This window comes from Festucalex cinctus, chromosome 3 (genome assembly GCF_051991245.1).
Source record: "Festucalex cinctus isolate MCC-2025b chromosome 3, RoL_Fcin_1.0, whole genome shotgun sequence".
Lineage (NCBI taxonomy): Eukaryota > Metazoa > Chordata > Actinopteri > Syngnathiformes > Syngnathidae > Festucalex > Festucalex cinctus.
The window spans coordinates 33,065,267-33,089,888 of NC_135413.1; the positions used below are offsets into that span (position 1 = coordinate 33,065,267).

At 38.7% G+C, this 24,622-nt stretch overlaps 3 protein-coding genes across 5 annotated transcripts; all 3 read left to right on the plus strand.

The window, feature by feature from the left end:
* The first annotated feature begins 1,294 nt into the window (after positions 1-1,294).
* dld (deltaD) lies at positions 1,295-9,698 on the plus strand. The gene is made up of 14 exons (XM_077517808.1): positions 1,295-1,444; positions 2,209-2,284; positions 2,404-2,483; positions 3,188-3,256; positions 3,360-3,429; positions 4,056-4,156; positions 4,238-4,381; positions 4,802-4,903; positions 4,993-5,183; positions 6,119-6,289; positions 6,545-6,734; positions 7,854-7,991; positions 8,055-8,144; positions 9,478-9,698. The coding sequence occupies exons 1-14, from the start codon at positions 1,406-1,408 to the stop codon at positions 9,541-9,543; spliced, it is 1,527 nt and encodes a 508-aa protein (XP_077373934.1). The 5' UTR covers positions 1,295-1,405; the 3' UTR covers positions 9,544-9,698.
* On the plus strand, positions 9,691-18,313 carry syt8 (synaptotagmin VIII). Of its 2 annotated transcripts, none has more exons than XM_077517809.1 (10): positions 9,691-10,156; positions 11,236-11,574; positions 13,087-13,229; positions 13,937-14,100; positions 14,187-14,273; positions 14,349-14,516; positions 14,966-15,133; positions 15,772-15,889; positions 16,471-16,604; positions 16,681-18,313. In XM_077517809.1, the coding sequence occupies exons 3-10, from the start codon at positions 13,118-13,120 to the stop codon at positions 16,915-16,917; spliced, it is 1,188 nt and encodes a 395-aa protein (XP_077373935.1). In that variant the 5' UTR covers positions 9,691-10,156; positions 11,236-11,574; positions 13,087-13,117; the 3' UTR covers positions 16,918-18,313. The 2 variants fall into 2 exon arrangements, with proteins under 2 accessions (XP_077373935.1, XP_077373937.1); XM_077517811.1 differs by having other exon boundaries at positions 15,008-15,133.
* On the plus strand, positions 17,893-24,270 carry LOC144016549 (uncharacterized). Of its 2 annotated transcripts, XM_077517813.1 has the most exons (4): positions 17,893-17,922; positions 19,467-19,600; positions 19,992-20,191; positions 21,131-24,270. In XM_077517813.1, the coding sequence occupies exons 2-4, from the start codon at positions 19,483-19,485 to the stop codon at positions 21,914-21,916; spliced, it is 1,104 nt and encodes a 367-aa protein (XP_077373939.1). In that variant the 5' UTR covers positions 17,893-17,922; positions 19,467-19,482; the 3' UTR covers positions 21,917-24,270. The 2 variants fall into 2 exon arrangements, with proteins under 2 accessions (XP_077373939.1, XP_077373938.1); XM_077517812.1 differs by lacking the exon at positions 17,893-17,922 and having other exon boundaries at positions 18,374-19,600.
* The last annotated feature ends 352 nt before the right edge of the window (positions 24,271-24,622 follow it).

Below are 24,622 nucleotides of genomic sequence, written 5' to 3' on the forward strand. Positions count from 1 at the left end.
CTAAGTAGTGGTGGGCGTATCGATCCAAATATCGATATTATCGATACCAATTTGGATATCAATATCGATCTAGTAATTTTGTTTCAGTTTGGATCTTTTAAGCACTGCTGCGGTTTGTTGATAATATTTTACATCTTCTTTATTTAGGTTGGGGGGGCGTCCACAAAAGATGTGCAATGAAGGCAGATTTTTTTTATTATTATTATTTTTTTAGTTTGATAAAGAATTAGTTTGCATTTGTTTTCCTATGAGCACTTTGTGCACTTTTCTTAAGAAAGTAAAAAAAAGGTTTGAATTGAATACGTTAGTTTATTATTATTATTATTATTATTATTATTATTATTATTATTATTATTATTACTATTAATTTTCTATTAATATTTTTATTATTATTATTATTTTACATCTATATATTTGTATTATAATATGGATTATTATTATTCTTTTATCATTATGTATTTCTTTATTATTATTATTCTATTATTCTATGATTAGTTTTATCATAGATTATCATGGATTCATTACCTGAGCAATATATCGATAATCACGGTATCGTCATAGTGTGAAATAATCGTTATCAGGAGCCTTTTATCACATATCGCATACACACACACATATATATACACAATTTTATTTATTTTTAAAGGACTCAATGTTTCAACGCAAGGTTTCAAAGGATTGGCTCCTTGCAGAGTCACGATTTTTAAAAGTTTTTAAAACTTTGAGTGCAAAAATTCAACTGTCAGAATGTGTGAGCTCAGGTTTGGAAAGAAGTTCCACAAAGCACAAACAATAGGGCGATGTTTCCCTCTAGTGGAAAATAACTCAAACTGCAGGCTGATTTAAACAAAAAAAAATAAAAAAATAAAAGATAATGACGTTCCAACACTATTAATGTTCAAATGTAAGATTCTGCAAACATAATCATTTCATTTTTTTTAAATGTGGGTCACTTGTAGATAAAGTTGGCTTTTTAGCCGTTTTCAGCAGTAAAAAAACAAAAAAGTTGTCAACAAAGAATTTGATAACTTCCCATTTTGCCTGTTGCTGTCGACTGAAAATGACATCACAGGTGTTCGTTGTTTATTGACACAATTTAGTACAAGCAAGGAAAATGTCAAATTACAATCGTCAATAACAATTACAGTTATTTTATTTTATTTTATTTTATTTTATTTTATTTTATTTTATTTTATTTTATTTTATTTTATTTTATTTTATTTTATTTCATTTCATTTCATTCAATTTTATTTCATTTCACTTGTATTTTGCTTGCGTGTGGCTTTGACGCTACCGACGTCATATTCGTGCGCCAGGCTGTCAGGGAGTCCTTGGCTGCTTTGCTGGGGCCTTGTGTGGAGGTGAAGCAACTTTTACCTTTTTGACGTGAGGGCACAGCGACAAAATGCACACCTGGACGCAGTTATATCGAACTCTCGCCACGGTAAGAAGTCCACTCGCTAACCCCGAATAACTCCACTCGTTGACGGCTGAGGAGATTTTGTTTTTTGTTGTTTCACCGCTTGCCGCCGCCCGGCTAGCTCGTCAGCTAATAATAATCAGACTCGGTGAGAAAAACACGCAGTTGACCTGTTTTGATACTTTAGCGTGCAAAATATTGACTTGAATGTGCCATGATATTACTTTCCTGGGTAAGGGTAAGATAAATAAAATAAGGACAAAACATTGTAAGTAAGTATACAAGTGTATAAAATTTACATCACTAAATTAATAAGCTAGAAGTAGGTAAGTGAATGAATAAATTAATTCTAAACAAACATCTTCAATTCTTGTGTGCATTGTCACATGTCAGTAATGATAATGCAGTATGAGCACTTGTACAAATACCTACTAATTGTGTAACGGATGTTAAAGGTGTAGGACTTGGTAAGTTTCTACTTGTTCCTCCTCCTTTTTGAACAAAATGTGTAGCTAATGAATGGGTGAATCACTGCAAAACTTTGTGTCTTGTATATTTTTTCTTCCCATATGTACTTTTATAATCACTGTTTTTTTATTATACATAAGCGGTCAAGAAAATGGATGGATAGATGGATGGATGTTTACAATAAAAGAAAAAAAAATGTGTCAAAGTTGGATTTTTGCTTCCATTTTGTAATGTGTCGCCTCGCAGCATTTGTGACTTATTTTTGTGTTGTGTTGTTGTTGTTGTTGTTGTTTTTGTGTGTGTTTTCGCCACCGCTACAGCGAAGTCAGCAGTTCCCATGCAAGCTGCACGGAGCGGCGGCGTTGTCGGTCCGAACGTACGCCGATAAAGCAGCCAGTAAGATAACGCCATCGCTTCCCGTTCCGTGCAAAGTCTGCCACGCCTGACAACATATAATCCCGTGTGACACGTTTTGTGACGTTTGGTTGATTTTGTCGTTGTCGCTCGTGTCACAGTCGACGCGGACGTCACAGTGGTGGGATCCGGCCCAGGCGGTTACGTCGCCGCCATCAAAGCCGCGCAGCTCGGCTTCAAGGTAAGCCGATATGGAGGAGCCAAACTGCCAAAATGCATAAATGACGAAAATAAAAATGATAATAATTTGAAAATGATATGAAAAGAAAAATATGGAAATAAAAAAGAACAAAAATATATGTATAAATACATTTGTATTTAATTTTTGAATTTTTTTAGTATCCATTTTTATTTTCACTTTTAGTAATTAATTAATTATATTTATTTATCTATTTAGTCATGTATTTATTTATTTATTTATTTATTTATTTAGTCATTTATTTTTAATTTGGCAGTTTTGGGCTGTACTGCCAAGTGGAAATGTTATTGAAATGTATTTACTGATTTATTTAGTCATTTATTTATTTAGAATTTTGGCAGTTTTGGGCCGTATTACCAGGTGGAAATGTTCAAATTTATTTAGTCATTCATTTATTTTGAATTTTGACAGTTTTTGTCCTCTATAAACGAACGCCTCAACAACGCCTTTTTTTGTTTTAAACACGAGCCGGATTTACGTGGAGACTTTGGTGTCATTGTTGAAATATAGCCGGTTTCCAAGTGAAAGGGAGGTAACATATTTCACGTTTCACCTGGTTCTCCTTTTATTTTATTTATTTTTTGGTATACTTTGTGTTTTCGTGAGAGTAGTTGTCGTTTTGAGCAGTATGTGTTTTTTTTTTTTTGTGTGTGTGTATGACTAATGAGATCTTTGTGACCCGGCAGACAGTTTGTGTGGAGAAAAACGCCACGCTGGGTGGAACCTGCCTGAATGTCGGCTGCATCCCTTCCAAAGTAAGACACCTGCCCGCAATCGTGTTTTGGTGTTAAGACGATGAATGATGCGCAGCGATGCTGAATCAATGTCCGCGTTTGTCTTGGATGTGTGTGCGTGCAGGCGCTTCTGAACAACTCGTACCTGTATCACCTGGCTCACGGCAAAGACTTTGAGAGCAGGGGCATCGAAAGTAAGATGGAAAGCCGAACGCCGAAAGCCGAGTTTGCTACTCGCAACTGGTTCTCTGTGGAGGAGCAAAACGGCCAAAATTCAAAATAAATCAATGACTAAAAGTGAAAATAAAAATGGACATAAAGAAAATGACTAAAAAATATAGAAATGAAAAAAAAGAACACAAACATATACATAAATAAATACATTTGTGTTTAATTTTTTTAATGATATTTTTTCATATCTGTTTTTATTTTCGCTTTGTCATTTATTTATTTAGTCAAATACAATTTGAAAAATTATATCCCAAAAAATAAATATAAATGGAAATAAAAAGAACAAGAAAATATACATAAATACATTTGCATTTAATTTTTTTATATTTTTTCATATTCATTTTTATTTTCACTTTGTCATTTTTTTTAATTAATATTATAATTTGATTGAAAATGATTTTTTTTTAAATTTCTATTTATATTTATTTTTGTTGATATAATTTTCGAATTGTGTTTTTTTTTTTTATATCCGTTTTTATTTTCAGTTTTAGTCATTTGTTTATTTTGAATGTTGTCAGTTTTTGGTCTTCCATAATTCTCATCCAAAGAAAATGAAGGGTTTTCTTTCTTCTTTTTTTTTCCTCTCCAGTTTCCGGCATCTCCCTCAACCTGGAGAAGATGATGGCGCAGAAAAGCGGGGCGGTCAAAGCGCTCACCGGCGGCATCGCGCATCTCTTCAAGCAGAACAAAGTGAGACCTCCCTCCCTCCCTCCTCGCCCTCCATCTTTGTCAGTCCCACCGGTGACATGGCGTCCCCCCCTTTCCCATCAGGTGACGCACGTCAGCGGCTTCGGCAAGGTGACGGGAAAGAACCAGGTGACGGCCACGATGGCCGACGGCAGCGAGCAAGTCATCAACACCAAGAACATCCTCATCGCCACGGGCTCCGAAGTCACGCCCTTCCCGGGAATTCAGGTCAGCAAGCGTTCCGACTGCTGACGATTTTATACAGCATTTTGAAATTGACTCTGTTTTTAGTCTGTTTGTAGTTTTTATTATAGTTAGTCCACCCCATCCTGTTTTTATTTAGTCTATTTTTAGTCCACTATAAATCGAGCATTTTAGTCTTTATTTTGAACAAAATACATGTGTTTATTTTTAGTCTTTATTTTGTAACAGTGACCGAACTGGTGACATAGTACATCGTCAATCCCCCTCTTTTTTTATTTATTTATTTTTAACTATACAAATGCAAAGTACGAAATAACCACCAATCACTTACTGATTAATAAACAGTAATCAGGGAAAAAATAGATGAATCGATTGTAAAAATATTGGGTAGTGACAGCACTACCAAATTGGTCAAACTTGTCGCGCGTTTTTTTGATCGGGCAGATCGACGAGGAGACGGTGGTGTCGTCGACGGGCGCGCTGTCCCTGCAGAAAGTTCCGGAGGAGCTGATCGTCATCGGCGCCGGCGTGATCGGCGTGGAGCTGGTGGGCGCGGTCACGTGACGCCTGGTCAAGCGCCGGCCGCTGACCTCGCGTCCTCCTCCTCCTCCTCGTCTCTCTCCCGCCCCCTGCAGGGCTCCGTGTGGCAGCGGTTGGGCGCCAAGGTGACGGCGGTGGAGTTCCTGGGCCACGTGGGCGGCATGGGCATCGACATGGAGATCTCCAAGAACTTCCAGCGCATCCTGCAGAAGCAAGGCGTCAAGTTCAAGCTGGGCACCAAAGTGCTGGGCGCCACGCGGAGGCCCGATGGCAAAATGGACGTGGCGTGAGTATTGGCCCTTCCCACTTCCACATTATTACGGCCAGTCGGCATGCGGTTCAAGTGCCTTGAGGCGCGAGTGACCCGACTGCACCATATTCTTTATCCTCTGCAAAGAACCCTGCACAATTCATTCAGTTTTAATCGGAAACAGTTTTGGCTGCCACGATTTAAATGAACTATTATCATAGATAGGGCTGTGCGATTAATCGAATTTCAATTACAATTTCAATTTTTACACTCCACAATTACAAAATCGGCATCATCGTAAAAAGATTATTGATACTAATTTTTGAGTTGCTTAAATGTATTCATTTGCACCTTTTTTTTAAGTTTGAAAATGATTAATTTTATACATTTTGTTTCACCGAATAATTAGTCTTTCAAAGAATTATATTTGTCTTAATATTTTTAGGTGTATAATCGTAAAAAAAGATGATTGATATACTCTTTTAGTTGCTTAAATGTATTCATTTGCACCTTTTTTTAAATTTTTTATTTTAAAATAACTAATTTAATACATTTTGTTTCATCCAAAAGGGACATATTTTTTTTTCATATCACTTTGCAATGAAAACCATTTACTTTTTGTTTATTGTTTACTTTTTGTTTATTGCTCATTAAAAGTAGTGTAAGGCTTTTTGTTTATTGAAAATAATGGACTAACAAAACTGTAATTCATAATTGTGATCATTTAAACTTGTCTGTCAGTGTTACACAATATCTCTGACATTAGATTTGGCCAAAAAAATAATGTAAATGCAGCATAATAATAATAATAATAATAATAATGATGATAATGTAGTCCTTGGAAAATAGTTTTAGGTAGTGGAGGATATTAAAGAAAAAATGTTATTGATGAAAAACGTACAAAAAATTATGGGGAGGGGTTCAATTTGGAATGGGCTTTAATGGTGTGTTTTGCCTCGGCGCGTTTCCAGCGTGGAGGCGGCGGCCGGCGGCAAGAGCGAAACGTTGACGAGCGACGTGCTGCTGGTGTGCATCGGCCGGCGACCGTTCACTCAAGACTTGGGCTTGGAGGGCGTCGGCATCCAGCTGGACAACCGCGGCCGCGTCCCCGTCAACGGACGCTTCCAGACCAACGTGCCAAGGTACCTCATCATTTTTTTTTTTTTTTTTAATGTAAAGCATGTCATTTTCAGTTAATTTGATGGATGAAAAAAAAATATATATATATATTATTTTTTTTATTTTTTTTTATTTTGGTGCTTAATGTTCTCTTGAAAAAATTACCGGTACTTTAGCTAATTTGAACAGGTTCCCCTTTTGTTTTTGTTTTTTTGTGTTTTTTTTTTTTTTTTTTTTTACATTTTTGTGTGCCGACAATGTCACGTTTGCGCCGGCAGCATCTACGCCATCGGGGACGTGGTGGCGGGGCCCATGCTGGCCCACAAGGCGGAGGACGAGGGCATCATCTGCGTGGAGGGCATGGCGGGCGGCGCCGTGCACATCGACTACAACTGCGTGCCCTCCGTCATCTACACGCACCCCGAGGTGGCCTGGGTGGGCAAGACCGAGGAGCAGCTCAAGGAAGAGGTCGGACAGCGACGTTGCCGGAAAATGGCTTCCTTCGCTCGTATTTAGTTGGAGGAAGGCTTATTATGCACGCTCATTCTTTTTCTTACAATTCAGTGTCTTTCAAAAAAAATAAAAATAAATAAATACATTAAAACAAAAAAATAAAGGAATATTTCTACATTTCAAAAAAAGCGTCCTAAACCTCCTGAAAGGTTTGTAAAATTTAAACTTTATAAAAACTATTTCAGTTGAAATTAGAAAATGTTTCGACAAAATATATAAATATTTTTTTAAATAAGAGAATATTTGTACATTACAATAAAAGCGTCCTAAGCCTCCATAAATGTTTTTAAAATTTAAACTTTGCAAAAACCATTTCAATTGAAATTGAAAAATGTTTAAAGACAAATATATATATATATATATTTTTTTTTTTAATAAAGCAATAGGTGGACATTACAAAAAGCATCCTAAACCTCCCTCAACGTTTTTTTTTTAAATTTACAAAAACTATTTTAATTAAATTTACTTAAAACTTAAAAAACAATTTTGTTTTTTATAAAGGAATAATATTTGTACATAAAAATGGCGTCCTAAACCTCCCCTAAACGTTTTTAAAACTGACAAAAACTATTTGAATTAAATTGACTTAAAACTTAAAAAAAAAAAAGAGAAAATTTTGTTGTTGTTATTTTCTAATAAAGGAATATTTTTACATTGCAAATAACTGTCATAAACCTCCCTAAACCATTTTAAACTTTACAAAAACTATTTGAATTGAATTTGGAAAATGTTTAAAGACAACATAATAAATAAATACATTTAAAAAAAATCATCATAAACCATCAATGGAGAAATCCCAATCAGGTTATTAGGATTATGCAAGCTATTTATTTCTAAACTTAAAAAAAACCAAAAACATTTATCCAAGTGTATATATATTTATACCTAATTGTATCGTATATTAAGCTTGAAAATGTATCTATTTTTTTAAATGTGTCTGAGGCTATTATTTGGATTAATTTAGATGGCACAATATTGTATACCTGCTAATGTCTAAATATGATTTAAGTGCAAAAACACCCAAAAAATGGAGGTGATTGTTCTATTTGAAAATGTCTGTTCTTCTCCGTTCAGGGCGTTCCCTACAAAGTGGGCAAGTTCCCGTTCGCCGCCAACAGCCGCGCCAAAACCAACGCCGACACGGACGGCCTGGTCAAGATCCTCAGCCACAAGGAGACGGACAGGATGCTGGGCGCGCACATCCTCGGAAGCGTAAGACAACCTCTGTTCCGTCCGACGCTCGCATTCGCGTCTAACGCGCGTGGCTGCCTGCAGGGGGCGGGAGAGATGATCAACGAGGCGGCCCTCGCCATGGAGTACGGCGCGTCGTGCGAGGACGTCGCCCGGGTCTGCCACGCCCACCCGGTACGTCACGACTCGCGCCAGGCTTGTCAATCAAATCGCAACGTCTCGTTCTCCGATCAGCTATTTTTAGTGTGCGTGCTACTCGTGTAGGGGTGGGGTGGGAAACTCTGGCGAATTCACGATACCATATGCAATATAAAGCTCACGATAACGATTGTCTCATCATATGACCATACCGCGATTATCCATATGTTTGCTCAGGTAATAAATCCACGATAATCTATGAGAAAACTTCATAATAATAATAATAATAATAATAATAATAATAATAATTAGTAAAAAATAAATAATTCACATTATAATAAACTATAATATAAATACATAATATATAAATAAATATAATATATATAAATATAAATAAAATAAATATAATGAATAAAATAATAATAAATAAATAAAAATAATATATAATAATAATAATAACAATTAGTTAAAAAATAATAATAAATAATTCACATTATAATAAAATCTAATATAAATACATAATATATAAATAAATATAATATATATAAATATAAATAAAATAAATACAATGAATAAAATAATAATAAATAAATAAAAATAATATATAATAATAATAATAAATATTCAAAAATAATAATACATTTTACAAAAATCATATAAAATCTAAATATAATATAAATACATAATACATTAACTGTTTGACTGCCAGGCGTTATAAAAACAAAACAAAAAAATCCACAGTGCCAGCCGCTTTTGAGCATTTTAACTCATCTTTCAAGGCAAAAAGAATATTGTAGTAAATATTGTATATGTAGTAAAGGCGTTTGCCTTTACTACATATACAATGTGGCTACGAAATGAAAGATCGCGTTCCATTCATTGGAATTTTACTAATCATCATGAAACGTCTTTGGCAGTCAAAGAGTTAATCTATATATATATATATATATATATATATATATATATATATATATATATATATATATATATATATATATATATAAAAATATAATAATAATAATAAATACAAAATAATATAATAATAATAATAAATAAACAATTCATGTTATAATAAAATCTAAATACATAATATATAAATACATATAATATATATAAAAATATAAATTAAATAAAAAAAATAATACATAATAACAATAATAATGATCATAATAAACTAAAAAGTCTCATGATTTATCGCCATAACGTCACACTCCTAACGAGAACCATCGTGAAATTAAACCGGACCTCCAATTTTTGATCCTTGTGCTACTTTGATGAAATTCTGCCACAAAATTGTCATGAAAGAAAAAACCTGGGAAATCTTTTGAACATGGGAAAATGAAAGTATGTTTTCCTATTCCTGTTGCAGACGGTGTCGGAGGCGTTCCGGGAAGCCAACCTGGCCGCCTCCTTCGGCAAGGCCATCAACTTCTGATGGTCGTCGTCACGTGCGGGAAACAGGAAGTTGCGCCAGCAGGAAAGTCCCACATCCAATTTCTTAGTCCAGAAGACCCAACAGCTTCTTCTTCTACTCTTATTTCCTGTATACTCATTTACATATTCAATATAACAATAGCACTACTATGAGAGGGCAGGATTCTTTTTATTTTGTGATTATTTCCAGTTGAAGGTTGAGAGTTGTCATCGTGTCGGGAGGCAGAAATATCCGTCACAAAGTTGCCAGTGCGTCATTTCGCAACGCTCAAATCTCTATTGGCGCCACACCACTTTTTATTTATTTCGGCTTCCTGTATGATGATGTCGTGCTCGCTGGCACTCCTTTGACTTTTAGGAGATTTATTCCAATGACAAAAATAAATAAATAAATACATGGTGTGGTCGACACCCTTGCCTGATGTTTGTTTTCTTCAATTTGAGCTTCACAACTTGGTGACATCACAATAAATGCCGCATGTTGGAGAAGACTCTTACAAGTTTGATGTTTTTTTTTTTTTTTCTTCTCGTAGATCAGGACTTGATGAAAAAGTTGGAAGATAGTTTGCTGCATGTGCGCTACGTGGCGGAAGCAAACACTTCTTGTTTTGGTGGTGAGTCACTTTTGACTTTTAGGAGGTGAACTACATCATAAAATACATATAACGGAGTCCTCGAGTTACGTCGGAACTACGTTCCTACGCTAGCGATGTAACTCGCATTTCCATTTTGCAAGGCCCACAGAATAATATTCTATTGCTATCAAAACTTGGAACCGACCAAAAGAAAGATTAAAGTCTCTTCTTTCATCAGGAAAAAAAAAAAGTATTTCTATCCGTTTCTGTTTTTGCAGTAGTTACCATTAGAATATTCACCATTATTCACAAATCTGTTTTAAACTGCGGGTAAATCGTCTTGTTTTAAAATGGCCCTGGTTGATCTCTTATGCTCTGCTGCCACCTGCTGGCCCTTTTTGTAATAACTACCATTGCTTCAACCGTTCTTTGCAGTTGAGAAGCTGCAACGAAGCCTTCTGTATGCTCTAGTATAAAAAAAAAAAACAAATACGTCTTTGGGATGCTTAAGACATTTAAAATAAAACGTATTTATATGTCTTTTGGGAGCAAATGAGTTAATGTCAATATTTGTACCAAAAAATGTGCATAAATTTGTTAAAAATAGATAAAAATTAAAAAAAAGATGCTGTATGACTGTGATTGAAGCCCAAGTCTTCGTCGGCGTCTCTCCCTTCTGTGATCTTTTTATGATGTCTGTCTTCGTTTCCTTATTAGCGGTCATGATGTGGAAAAAAAGAGGGCGGCAAAAGCCAGAGATAACTCCCGCAAGTACACAAGCGCTAGCACTAGCTAAGGGCTAAATAGCGGACGAGGCGAGGAGCCAAAATGGCGGACCTGGCGTAACCGAGGACTTCCTGTGTTACAAATGTTTTGTCGTCATACTGGTTGCTCATAACCTTGCAATATTACATACCCTCTCCACAGTAATTTGGTTGGGAAAAGGCGGGACATTCTGAACAATAATTTTGTTGCATGTCCCGCCCCCAAACACAGTGTCGCTCTGTGATTGGTGGTTCGGGAATGGCGGTACAAGACGTATTCTCCGGAGTTTGTCAACTCACAAATACCGCCAGAATTCAGGTTGCTGACAAAAGTTTGTTTTTTTTTCACCCCAGCTTTGTGAAACACCAGCAAGCAGCAGCACCTTTTGAAGTCTCAATTCAGCTGCTCTGCCCTGCGAGTGTTGTTACTAGTTTTGACATGGGACCGTTGTTCCCCGAAGACGAAAACCCTCCCTCTGTTTGAGCAACGCGTGTGTGCTGAGCAGGCGTGGCGCTGCTGCAGGTTCAATCGCAAGCAGAAGACGGAACGAGAGCGTCTTCAAATGTTCTGACCGTCGTCGTGTCCTCCGTGCCGGACCTCGCTTCCTTCCTCGTCCTCGTCCTCGTCCTCGTCCTCGTTGGGCCAAGCGAACAACTTCTTGGCGTTCCCTCGCGGACGTTCCCGTGACATCTGTGAGTAAAATTCAAATTCCGTGTTGACTTTGCATCGTTGAAATTGGCAAGTGAAGGAACATGTTTGTCTTGTTCAAGACTTCACTCTGCAAACTTCCTGCTTGATGGTGTCCAAGGTGTTCAGTTTTTAGTTTCTTGCGTTTCATCTTCAAAACCATACAACATGTTATTGAGTCAAATGTGTTGCTGTTTAATAGTGTGATAAATGATGTGACCTTTTGGTTGAGGGTTAACCCCTTCATCTAACGAGTTCTACAGAGGGAAAACTTTTTAAAATGGACACAAACGATAGCTCTTTGGTAAAAAAAAAAAAAAAAAAAGTGTAATTGCGCATTTCAGATATAAAAAGTTAATACAAAATTTTGACTAACCAATTTTAGGAAAATTAATGGCTACATTTATGGTTATTAAATTAACTGTACTTGAATAAATGGTATAGTTATATAGACTGTTAAATTCATTCTCATTTTTAATTAATAATTGGATTCTCTCAGAAAATTATGAAAAAATGAATTATTTGTAATATGCTTATTTGATTATTTACAATAAATCAGTGAACACATTTCAGTGAGAAATCAACAGAAGTATATTTAATTCTAAAAATCCATTATTTTAATTCATATCTTTTAGGAGTGAAAGGGCTAGAAAATTGTTTATTTTAATGAAATAATTCAAGAACATTTTTTTATTAGATTTAATAGCTCCCTTTTGTTGTTTAGAATGTATTTACAATGAATTTCAATCATGTAAATAATCTGTAGAATACATCTTCATGCATTTTTGGAGAATTAAAAACAGATGTGGATATTGAATGCAGCAGATTTTACGGGACTTTTGATAATATAAATTCTCGGATAATTGCATTATATCAGAAAAATAATGAAAAAATGAATTATGTGAAATACGCTTATTTGATTATTTACAATAAATCAGTTAACACATTTCAGTGAGAAATCAACAAGCATATATAATTAAAAAAAATAAATCTTTTTAATTCATACCGTTTAGGAGTGGAAGGGCTGTATAAATGCAACAAATAAAGTTGTTTATTTTAATGAAATAATTCAAGATCGCTTTTATTAGATTTAATAGCTCCCTTTTTTTGTTTAGAATTTATTTATTTACAATTATTTAATGCATTTACTGCCTAATTTCAATCATGTAAATAATCTGTAGAACACATCGTGTGCATTTTTGTAGAATTAAAAACGGATAGGGATATTGAATGAGTTTTGATCATATAAATTGTTGATGGGATGGAAAGTCAACTTTGCCCACACCTTTTCGACTACATTTGGGTTTTCGTCTAGCTAGAATTAGGTGAGGTGCAATTCATAGACTGACTAGATTTCAAATCTGCTCGAACAACACCAAGGTTCTAGTCTAACGAGATAAACTCTCCATTTAGGCTCTAGATTTACAAATGGATCTACTGGGTTAGGTTGAATCTCAACTAAAAGTCCAAATCTTGGCAAGTTCCGCAGCAGATGGTTTTCTTGTCTCACCTTTTAGATCCCTCATCGTCTTCATCATCTTCACCACGATGTGGTTGCCTTCGTCATCGTCGTCGTCACCCTCTGCAATCGTCTCTGACCTCCTCAACACCAACACCACAGCCAGTGACCTGGTACACGGGATCATTGAGAAAATCCCACGTTGGTAACACGCACACGCACGTGCCTGACTGCAACCTTGAACAAAAAACAAACACCAAAAAAATTAGAGATATTTTTTATATCCATTTTTATTTTCAATTTTAGTCATTTATGTCTTTATTTATTTATTTATTTAGTCATATATTTACTTAGAATTTTGGGCAGTTTTGGTCCTCCATAGAAAGCAGCCGATCCCAATATTCTTCCAGTCCTGTAGGTGTCAGTATTTCACATTATGACGCAAAATGAAGTGAGTTGACATTTGCAAGCCCACAGAATATTGTGTTCTATTGCTATCAGAACATGGAACCTATCAAAAGAAAGATTAAAGTCTCTTCTTTCATCAGGAAAAAAAAACGATGTTTCTATCAGTTTCCGTTTTGCAGCAATTAGCATTAGAAGAGAGCTAAGTTTCATCAATTTTCACAAATCTGTTTAAAATTGTAATTGAGCTTTTTTTCTACATGGCCCTGGTTGATCTCCTTTGCTCTGCTGCCACCTGCTGGCCGTTTGTGTAATAACTACCATTGCTTCAACCGTTCTTTGCAATTGAGAGGCTGCATCAAAGCCTTCCGTTTGCTCTAGCATTAAAAAAACGTATAAATACGTCTTTGGGACACTTAGAACATTTTAAAAAAACGTATTTATACGTTATTGGGAGCAAATGAGTTAAAATGTGTGTTGTCTTGTGTGCGTGTTTGTCCCAGTACCTCAGTGGGCCGTCTACATCCTGTCGGCGGTGGGCGGGATCGTGCTCCTGTTGGTGGTGTGCTGCGTGTGCGTGTGCTGCTGCCGAATCAAACGCAAGAAACGGCGGCAGAAGCCAGCGGAACCCCTGGTGAAACTTCAGACGCAAACCGGCGGCGAGCCGGTGCGAAAGAACAAAACGCTCGGACAATCGTGACGTTGTTTTTGCAAAACGTCCTCATGTTTTTGCTTGTTTGTTTTTGTCATCAGGCTCAACCCGACGCGGGCGACGGCGCCAGCAAACAGCCGCGAGGGAAACTGCTGTACTCGCTGGAGTTCGACGCCGCTGTCTCCGAGGTGAGCACGTTTATTTGAACGCCAAAGCCGCTAGCTAATGTTCTTTTAAGCTAACGACACGTCATCGCGTGTCAGCTGGTGGTGGGCGTGAAGCAAGCTAGCAGCCTGAAGGCCATGGACCTGCGAGGAACTTCTGACCCTTACGTCAAGGTCTACATTCTGCCTGATAAGACCAAGACCTGCGAGACCAAAGTCCTGAAGAACACGCTCAACGCCGTCTTCAACGAGACCTTCAACTTTCAGGTACCACCAAGGAGACAAAGCTAATGCTAAAAAAACAAAAAACAAAAAAAAAAGCTACCAACATCCCAGTTCAATTTTGTGGGTTAGTTTTGAACACAAATCTACGGAAGCGTATTTCATTCACTTGGAAAAAGAAAAAAAACAACTTGTTTTTTGGACTAATTTTTGGGGGGAGCTTTGTTTTTTTTTTTGAGTAATTGTTTTATTTTTCTGTTTTTCTGAATATTTTTTTTTCTAATTTACTAAAAAAAAAAAAAAAAAAAATGCTGTCAGGGAACAAATTATTCAGCAAAACAGGAGGAAAAATTACTTAGAAAAGACCCTAGTATTTGTTTAGCCGAGTTAGAACGAGATAGCCACTAATCTGGTTTTTGTTGCTTTATCAGCAAGTAGACGAGAACCAACGTGTGGCGAAAGGTTGACTGTATCATCGTTGTTGTTGCCGTCAGATCTCCAAGGCGAATTTGTTGACGTCGACGGCCGTCCTGCAGGTGTTCGACTTCGACCGCTTCTCCAAACACCAAATCATCGGAGAGCTGCGCCTGAAACTCGGACAAGTGGACTGGAATCACGTCATCGAGGAGTGGAGGGACCTCCAAGAGCCCGCCGACGTGGAGGTGAGTTACGCTTCAACCTGAATTTTAACTTGCCACAACCTGAACCAGTACTTTTCCCTAATTAGACGAGACTCCAAAATCGACACTAAATCCTACATTTTGTGAGCGTGATATTTAAACTCCACTGTAACCCTGCTTCGACTTGAACCTAAAACTAGTGTAGTCGTATTGAGACGAGACCTTGTTTGGTCAGGATCGGGTTGATTATAGTTTTGGAATTTTTCATTTGAGTTTGTTTTGATTTCGTTTGGAGTTTTTTTTTTTTTTAAATATAATTACTTTTAACTAATTCAATGCCAAAAACGTTTAAAAACGTTTTTTAATACTTTGTCCCTCCCTCCCAAAAAACGTGTTTACATGTTTATTTTATTTATAGTTCGATGCAGCTTCAGATGTGAAGAGGTGGCTTATAGCAATTGTAGTTATGAATAGAAATGGCCAGCAGGTGGCAGCAGAGTATAAGAGATCAGCCAGGGCCATGTTGCAACAAGCTCTTTTTGTTTTGTTTTAGTTCACTAAAATAACCCTGGTCAGGATGTTTTATTTATTTATTTATATATTTTTTTTCTGCTGAATTGAGTCTCGAACGTAGGCATGGTCTGGAACTGAAGCCAATTTTTTTTTCCGACTGAATCCAGGAGGAGAACCTCGGCGAGATCTGCTTCTCTCTGCGTTACGTTCCCACACCCGGCAAACTGACGGTCGTCATCCTGGAGGCCAAAAACCTCAAGAGCACAGACCGGGACGGAAGCTCAGGTGAGGACTTCGGATCATCGCTACCATGATCCTCCAGTGGGCGGGGCCTGTGGCGAGAGCAATCGGATTGGCTGCTCAATAATAACATATTCAATTATAATCAATTGGATCATTTTAGAAACTGTGACACAGTTGTTTGTGTAACATTGCAAAAGTAAATGAATGAATAAAATGACTTAAATATTAAATCCAGTTAAATTAATATTCCTCAGAAATTGTGTGCTTCAAAAAGTCGAAAATGTTCAAATTGAAGATATAATCCACATTTTTCATCAAAACGTATGCAAAACTGAGTCAGTTGGTTGGACAGATCATTTCTTCTTTGCCTTGAAGACTTGCGTCCATTTCCCCGCCACTCTTATGAGGCGCTCCCCCTAGTGGCCCGCCGAGTCATTGCTCAATAAGTCATGAACGATGCAGCCGTTATAGTGGCTGTATGTTAACTACAAATATCACGATACTTGCGTAGGCGTATCGCTAATCTATCGGGGCACAAAGGATGACGATTTATCGCGATATCGATAAATCGATAATCAGCGTGTTTTTGCTGGAAGTGACTTGTTGTTGTTGTCGTGGTGGAGATCCGTACGTGAAGGTGCAACTTGCGCTGGACAAGCGCAAATGGAAGAAGAAGACGACGTCCATCAAGAAGAACACGCTCAACCCGTACTACAACGAGGCCTTCACCTTCAGAGTCAGCATGGAGCAAATTCAGGTAAAAAAAAAAAAAAGGGGGGCGGGGCGGCGCCCACGTGCCGCCAGTCGTCTGACATGCCGCTGTCCTCGGCCAGCGCGTCAACGTGGTGATCTCGGTGTGGGACTACGACCCCATGACCCCCAACGACCCGACGGGCAAGATCTTCCTGGGCTGCGACGCGCCGGGCAACCAGCTGCGGCACTGGGCCGACATGCTGGCCAACCCGCGCCGGCCCGTGGCGCAGTGGCACGCGCTGCTCTCCATGCAGCAGATCGACGCCACCCTCGCCCTCAAGAAGAAGATACCGCTCGCCAGCAACTTGCCGTTCTGACCCCACTGTTTCTTTTTTTTATTTCTTTTTTTTTTTTTTGCTCGAAAAAAACATATAAGACGATCAAATCTCCCCTATAAAGCTAATACTAATGGTGTCATCATTGTGGTTGCATCCCCAGCGAGCCCTTCAAGCAGTCACGCTGATCCTGAGCTGCTGCTGCTGCTGAGTCGACTTGTTCGCTTCCTTTTTGTGCTGCTTCGTGCCTCCCGAGAGTACTCGATGACGCCGCTCGACTAATCACATCAGCTGCGTGCAGTGTCGATGATGGCGGCGCTAAAGACACTTTGTGGAGCCACTTTTTCATGGACACATTGGAAACTGAAGTTCATCTGGAAATCACGTTTGCTCTTTTTCAAGGAAAAAAAAAACAAAATTTTATAGGTGAAAATAACATTAATACATAGTATACCTTGCCACAATGTAAACTTTTTTTTAACAGTTTGTACCCTTGAAACATTGTTGACATGCATAACAGATTACTTTAAAAATATAACAAGGAAATAATGTAAATATATGCAGTCACATCCGAGCAATAACTAAATGTTTTGTTTTGTTTTTTTCAAGTGTTTTTTTAGGATCAATAACAGCGTAACATTGATATTATGTAAAAAAAAAAAAAAAGCACAATGTTGTGCTTTTTCTGTAGTATGCCCTCTTTTACACAATATTGTGAACTTTTTTTTTTTTAAATATCGCCAACATACCCACAATATTGTGATAATTATCATATCGTGATGTTTGGATATCGTTCCATCCGTACAAACAAGCACTGTGTGTGCAAATTGGGGGGGGGTGCTTGCGTGTTCATCAAGCTGGCTTGCCTACTCGACAAAAGCACTTGATGAGGATGAGTTGCGACATCAGGTTACCAGGTTACCCGTGCTCCAATCACACACGCTTCAGCAGCAGGAGGGACAAACAAAACAAAATGCTGAATGCGAGCAAAAGCGACGCTTCAGTCAACCGGCGGATGCTCTGACAAGCTGCAAGCGAACATACGCAGTGAGTTTGACTTTACGCGGTTTCTTTGTTTTCATCACTGATGTTTCCTTGATCGATTTTTCATCTCACTTTGCCTCATTTTTCTTCACTTCAACGGCAAAATGCCTCAAAACTGAAATCTCTCTCCAGCTTGCAAAGTGGAGGAAGTGCTGGAATATATCATGTAATATAAAGTTTTAATTACCTCTTGACTTTACACTTATACATTGTGTTACTGTTTATATCCATTTTTATATGGTTTGCGGATTTCCCCTAGAAGATGCCAAATTTGAATGTGTTCCTTGAATCATTTCACCATTTTCAGCAGTAAGAAGTTAATGTTTTAATTAAAAGTAGTCCATGTTTTGTCTATAATTATTTTTCATGTACTATTAAAAACCTTTTAAAAACACATTTCTCCCCACTTGCTGTCGACTGGGGGAGAAAAAAAAATCACAAGTGTTCAAACAGCTGATCTTTTCTTCTTACGTTGAAGTACAATTATAATTATTTAATTAAAAAAAATACATACATACATATACACACACGTTTCCTCCTATACTACTACGAAACAAGTGTATAATTTATGTATTTAAGGCAAGTTGTAAAATGTCTGAAGTCCTCTTGTTTATGTTTAACAAATTTAAAACACCGTAAATCATTCTGTTTTTGTTTTTTTTACTAAGTACGGTCTCAAACATTCTCCAATTTGGATCCTGTAAAAAAATATATATATATATGTGTGTAAATAAAATTCACTCACACAAAAATCCTGTAAATGGGATCGTATGCCGAGAAACGCTTCTTGGGAGGAGCAAGATGGCGGCCTTACGACCTCAAAAGTCTTGGCCGACTCGGCTATTCAGTCATATAGATCAGCGCGACCTGAGCCAGAGCACCCGTGAAGTCAAGAAAGTGGCAAAATTCATTTTTAAAGGTATTAATTTGCACATGAAAAATAGTTACAACATTAATTACAGACAAAACTTGTTACTGCTGAAAATGGGTAAACGAGTCAAAAGCTTTCTAAACAGCAATCTCCCTCCACTCTGTTGGGGGCAGCACTCCGCCAAAATCATCCCTTCCGCCGGATATGAAAAGACACGACCGCGAAGAAGGAAAAACAAACTCTCTTCCGGGTTGGCTCTCCCTGCTCAGCTGGCTGGCTAGCTAGCTGGCCGCCTAGCATTTTGTTCCAGCTAAATAGTCAACTAATTAATATAACAGCAGCTCGCCGAAGTTAAATCGTGGTTTTTCTCGTAATAAGCCGTGAAAGAGCGACACGCCGCCGGTTAGCAACACCTGCTAGCCCCGTCTGAATGATTAGCTCCAATCACTGGCGTTGGCTAGCAGGTTAGCCTGCTAATGTTCTTAGACATGATTTCCACGCGACGAGTTGGAAGTTCGCTGCATTGAAACTTTAGCGGCTCACGCGCTCGCCTCCGTCCGATGGAGGCGGCGCGCCGGCCGGCTCAGCCAACAAGATGACGCGCGCCGCCCGAGCCGGCGGCGGCGGCGGCGGCGGCGGCGGCGGCTGCTGCTGCTGCTCGTATGCTTGTGTGCAGGAAGAGACCCGACAACATGGACGTGCGCTCGCAGTACGACATCCTTGCTACTGAAGAAAAGCGGTCGCGTAGGAAGATCTTCAGCGACCACAACACACTCAACGTTCAATCCGTCAGCCTCCTGGAATGTGCTGGTACGTTGTCGGTGATGCAAATAGTTTTTAATTGCATGACATCACAAGTAAACCTTAAATACATTTAGTGTTAATTTCGTCAACGAAAACTAAAAAATCATTTCGTCAAAACCCATTTTTCACCGGACTAAAACTAGACGAGATTGGACTAAAACCCTCGTTCATGAAATCATTTTTGCATTTTCATCGACTAATGAAGATGAGACGAATATGTTACTTAAAGTAATAAAAATTGAACTTAAAATGTTTTAGTTCATGAACAAAAACGAGACGAAAATGATATGATTTTTGTCAAATCTTGTCTCTGCTAATCTGCCACTGTGACACTGACACACCCACTTTTCTGTTGGAACTGAATCGCATCTCATCATCCACTTGTTTTTTTCTTCAGGTTCGTGTCCCAATCTGAGGATGAGTAGAAGAGACGCGGCGGACTCGCCGGCGCTGCCCGCCGATCCGGCGGCGGCCCTCACCCCCCCGCTGCCCGCCCGGGCCCCGCATCGGCCCCTGCGCGTGTCGGTGTCGTCCGACAGCGGCGGGCGCTTCAAAGCGCTCGACACGCAGGAGTGGAAGGACAACCTCAAAGCTCAGGTGGGCACGAATATTCCAACCAAGGTTGGGGGGTTGTGGAATATTTCATTTTTGGGATCAGTAATGCCAAAATCTCAGCTATATGATATTTCAGGCTTTTTTTTTTTTTTTTTCTCCCCAGAAACTATTATAAGACCTATAGCAAAGACATGCTTATTCCGTGTTATAATTTTTTATTTTTTTTTTATGTATTTTTATTTTCAAGGCACCATATTGATTTTGGTTGAGAATTAAATGTTCAAATTAAGGAAACAAAATGAAAATCGAAATTTTGTTACAGCGAAAGAAAAAATAAAATAAATGACTTAAATATTAAATCCAGCTGAATCAATATTATTATTTTTTTATAATTCAAATTGTGGAGTGTAACAATTGAGATTGTGTTTGAAAGTCGATTAATTGCACAGCACTAAGTAGAAATTTAATAAATTAAATAAAAGAAAAAAAAATTACAAACCAGGAAAATGCTTAAATGTAAAAAAATTAAGACAAATAAAATAATTTAAAACACTAATTATGCAACTTCCCTTTTGATGATTTTTTTAATAAAATTATTTTTTTTTAAATGTTAAAAAAATTGCAAATTTATAAATTTAAACAACTCAAAAATAAGTATCAATATATATAGTTTTTTACGATGAATTTTTTAATAGTAATTTTAAAAATAAAAAAAAGTTCCAAATGTATACATTTAAACAACTCGAAATAATTGTTGTTGTTTTTTTTTTTTTTTTTACAATTATGCTGATTTTGTAATTGTGGAGTGTAATAATTGAAATTCAATTAATTGCACAGCCATAAGTGGAAAAAATTGCCTGATTGACCTGAATTTTCAAATGATTTCTTATTGGATGGCTGATTTGTGTGCGAAAATGCCAAATATCGTCACGGACGATAACCGACAATGGATCTTTCCTTTATTGTCGTCATCACCACCAGATGGAGGCGGCCCACAGCGCCGGCGCCGCCAGCAGCACGGGCTCCCTGGAGCGGGCGTCGCTCTTCTGCGCCCCGCCCAAGGCCGGCGCTCGCTTCTCGCTCTTCTCTCCGTCCTGGAACGTCAGCGGCGAGTCGGAGTCCAACCCGCCGTCTCGCTCCGCCTCCAAGAAGTTTCGCAACTACGGCCGGCGGGCGGCCACGGCCCCGGCGGGCGACCCCGGAGTTGAGGTAGGCGGCGACGGGGGCGGAGCCCCGCAACATTTCCAGCCGGTCATCTCCAAGGTGACGGACTACATCTACGTGGGCAACCTGAGCGCGGCGTACAACGGCCGGGCGCTGTGCCGCAACGACATCGACAGCATCATCGACATGAGCGGCGCCCCGGCGCCCGCCCTCAGCCTGGTGCCGTGCACGTGCCCGCGCGGCGCCCGCCGCCACAGCTGGTCCCGCCTCAAGGTGGACGTGGGCGACGGCGCCGCCGAGCGCCGCTCGTGCTTCGACGCCGTCAACGAGTGCCTCCACGCCTCGGCCGGCAAGCGCCGCCGCGTGCTGGTCCACTGCGGCGACGGCCTGTCGCTGGCGCCCACCTGCGTCATCCAGTACCTGATGCTCAAGCGCGACATGAGGCTGGTGGCCGCCTACCAGCTCCTGCGCGACCGATACCCCGTCAACATCCGCGAGTGCCACCGCAACATGCTGGTCGGCCTGGAGAGGGCGCTGCGGCCCGGCGACGCCGACCCGGAGGGCTTCAAGCGCGCCATCTCCAGGAAGGTGGCGTGGACGTGACGTGACGTGAACCTCGCAAGCGACGTCGACCCCGAGATGGCCGACAACTAGGGATGCACGGTAACGCTATTTTCAACCGATACGGTAAAGCGATCGTTTAGAAAAAGCCGATAGTTGTTTGCAAAATGAACTTGAATACAAACATACTTTGGAGTCCTACTATAAGTCTTAACATGTACAAATACATGGAAACATCAATTTTATTGATCTCTCTGCTTCAAGGACAACCGGTAACTCGTTTTGAGTTTTTCCGAAACAAAAAATGCAATAACAAAAACAAAAAACTAACCTTGAAGATGAATTCTCGTGACATTTGTACCGAGCCTGTTGATTTCCACCGGTGGTTCGGACCAATCACGGAGCGACATTGTTTGGGGGCGGGACATGCAGCTGTGACGAAACCAGGAAGCCGACGCCGGGGCAAACAAACAAACAAACAAACAAACAAACCTAATGCTGCATTCGAGGATGGTCGCAAGTGGGACTTTTCTGAGTTCAAACCAGGAAGTGTGTCCGTGTGAACTCGGAAATTCCACTTGCGAAGTCAGAGAAAAAAAAAAAAAAAAGAAGGAACCGACGGTCAACGGACTACAAGTGACGTGACTCTACAATGGCCACCGCAGATCGTGAATGGTAAAACACAATTTACTCGAGTATAAAACTCGAATGCTTTCCTCGTTCATAAATATTCGACACAATTTGACGTTACGTGTGAAATTAAACTATTTAATTGAATGGAATGCTTATGAAATGCGGTTAAAACAAAATTGCGAGAACAGAAGTTTGCTGGATGTCAAAATGAGTTTTGAGGAGCAAAATAAGACATTTTTCACTACTTTCACCTTGAAATCGGATATTTTCAACCTCCGACTATCCTCGAATGCATCGTAACATGGACGAACGGATGCTGCAATGAATTCGCTTCCTTGTTGAATGTTGGACAGCGAGAGGCGTTTTTTTTTTTTTTTTAAGCTGGTAAAGATGTTTGAGTTTCCCGTGGATCGAATGTCCACAATCTCCTTTTCCAGAAACTCTTTTGGTTTGAACCCGGTGAGACGTTTGTGTTGATGTTGTGATCCGATGTGTGCTCGTCTGCTGCCGGAACAACATTGTTGACTCGCTCAAACACGTCGAGTCGTCCTCTGTGAGGAAGAACTCTGGCTCGGTTCCGCTGTGTGCGCCGTTTTGGACCTGTGGCCGGCTTGAAGTGATGACGATTGTGTTCCCGTGTGACTATTGTCGATGTTTTGGTGGTGATTTGCAACAAGCACACGATGGGAAGTTTGTTTGTGAAATACTTGCGTTTCACTCGACAAATTGGATTTGGTTTGACACCAGCGCCAAAAAACCATTTGAGGTGAAAAAAGTTTTCAGGACACTGGAAAGAAATTCAAGTTTTAATCATGAGATTCTCGCAAAAGTTCCGCAAACCTTTTTTTTTTTTTTCCCCTGTTAACATGACTTTATTCTCTATAATATACAAGTTTTTTTTTTCTGGTTGTATTTCAACTCCATTTGCTTTTAAAATACAACTTTCTGTTTTTACAACTTTTTTTTTTTTTTTTTTCTTTTGAATGTTTTTACACAATTTTCCGTTTGTGTTGAACATGACTTAAAATACAACTTTCTTGTCTTGTTTTCTTCTTTTTCACAATTTTTTTGGAGTCACATTCTTTGCTAACAAATGAATGGAATCGGACCTTGGTTATGAGTATGACATATGAAAATAAAAATGTCTTAATTGGTGGAAATGATTCTTCAGTATCGAGATGAAAACAATTGAAGTGTCATTTACGGGGCTTGCCGATTATTTAGCACCCACCAGACCAAAAAGGTTTTCCGTTCGACGCTAATATGCTTTTGTTAGCTTAGCGTTTTGGGTTAGCTAGCTGTAAACAAGTAGAAGTTGGCTAAAAGTGTCAAATTGTAACTCAAACTGCTAACATTTCTTTCAAGTGTTCGTGTCGTCTTAACTTTTTTTTTTTTTTTTTTTTTTCAATATATGCAAATATTTCCACCAATGATGAGTTCAACTGGGACAACAGGATGCTAACATCGGTCAGAGTGGCTAACGGCAGCTATGCTAACATTGTGTGAAAACAAGATGGCGTCTTGGTTGGTTTTGCACCTTTTCTCAATATATGCTGTTCAATTTGTGTGTTGTATTTTTTTTGTGCGCAGATGTGAGCTTTTGTGAACGGTGGCTGTAATATTATAGCACATTTTTTTTCCCCATCCTTTTTCTGCATCTATGCTCACGTCTTTGGTGAAGGTGAACTTGTTCTCCTCGATGTTCTCAGGTGATTTCTCACGTTTGTACTGTCCATTTCAATAAAAGCTGACAGTCATCATAACATGTTGGTTCGATTATTAGTATTAGTATTATTTTTAAAAGGAAAAATCCTAAAGAGGCCAAGTGGCGGGGAAAAAAATGCTTCTTCACATTTTTATTTACAGCCGAAAAGCAAACAATTGTCGTTTCTCAATGTTTTGTGAGGGGGGAAAAAAAACTTTTGTTAATTTTGAGTTTAATGACAAAACGTCTCACACAGGCTAGCAACTGTAAGAAGTCATAATAAACACGATTACATATTGATTTTATTTTTATTTTTTTTTATTTTTTTTTGAGTGTCAAGAAAATGTTTTAAATGGTGCATAATAAAATCTCCAATTTGTATTTGCATCTGGAAAACATTTGCAATTTTA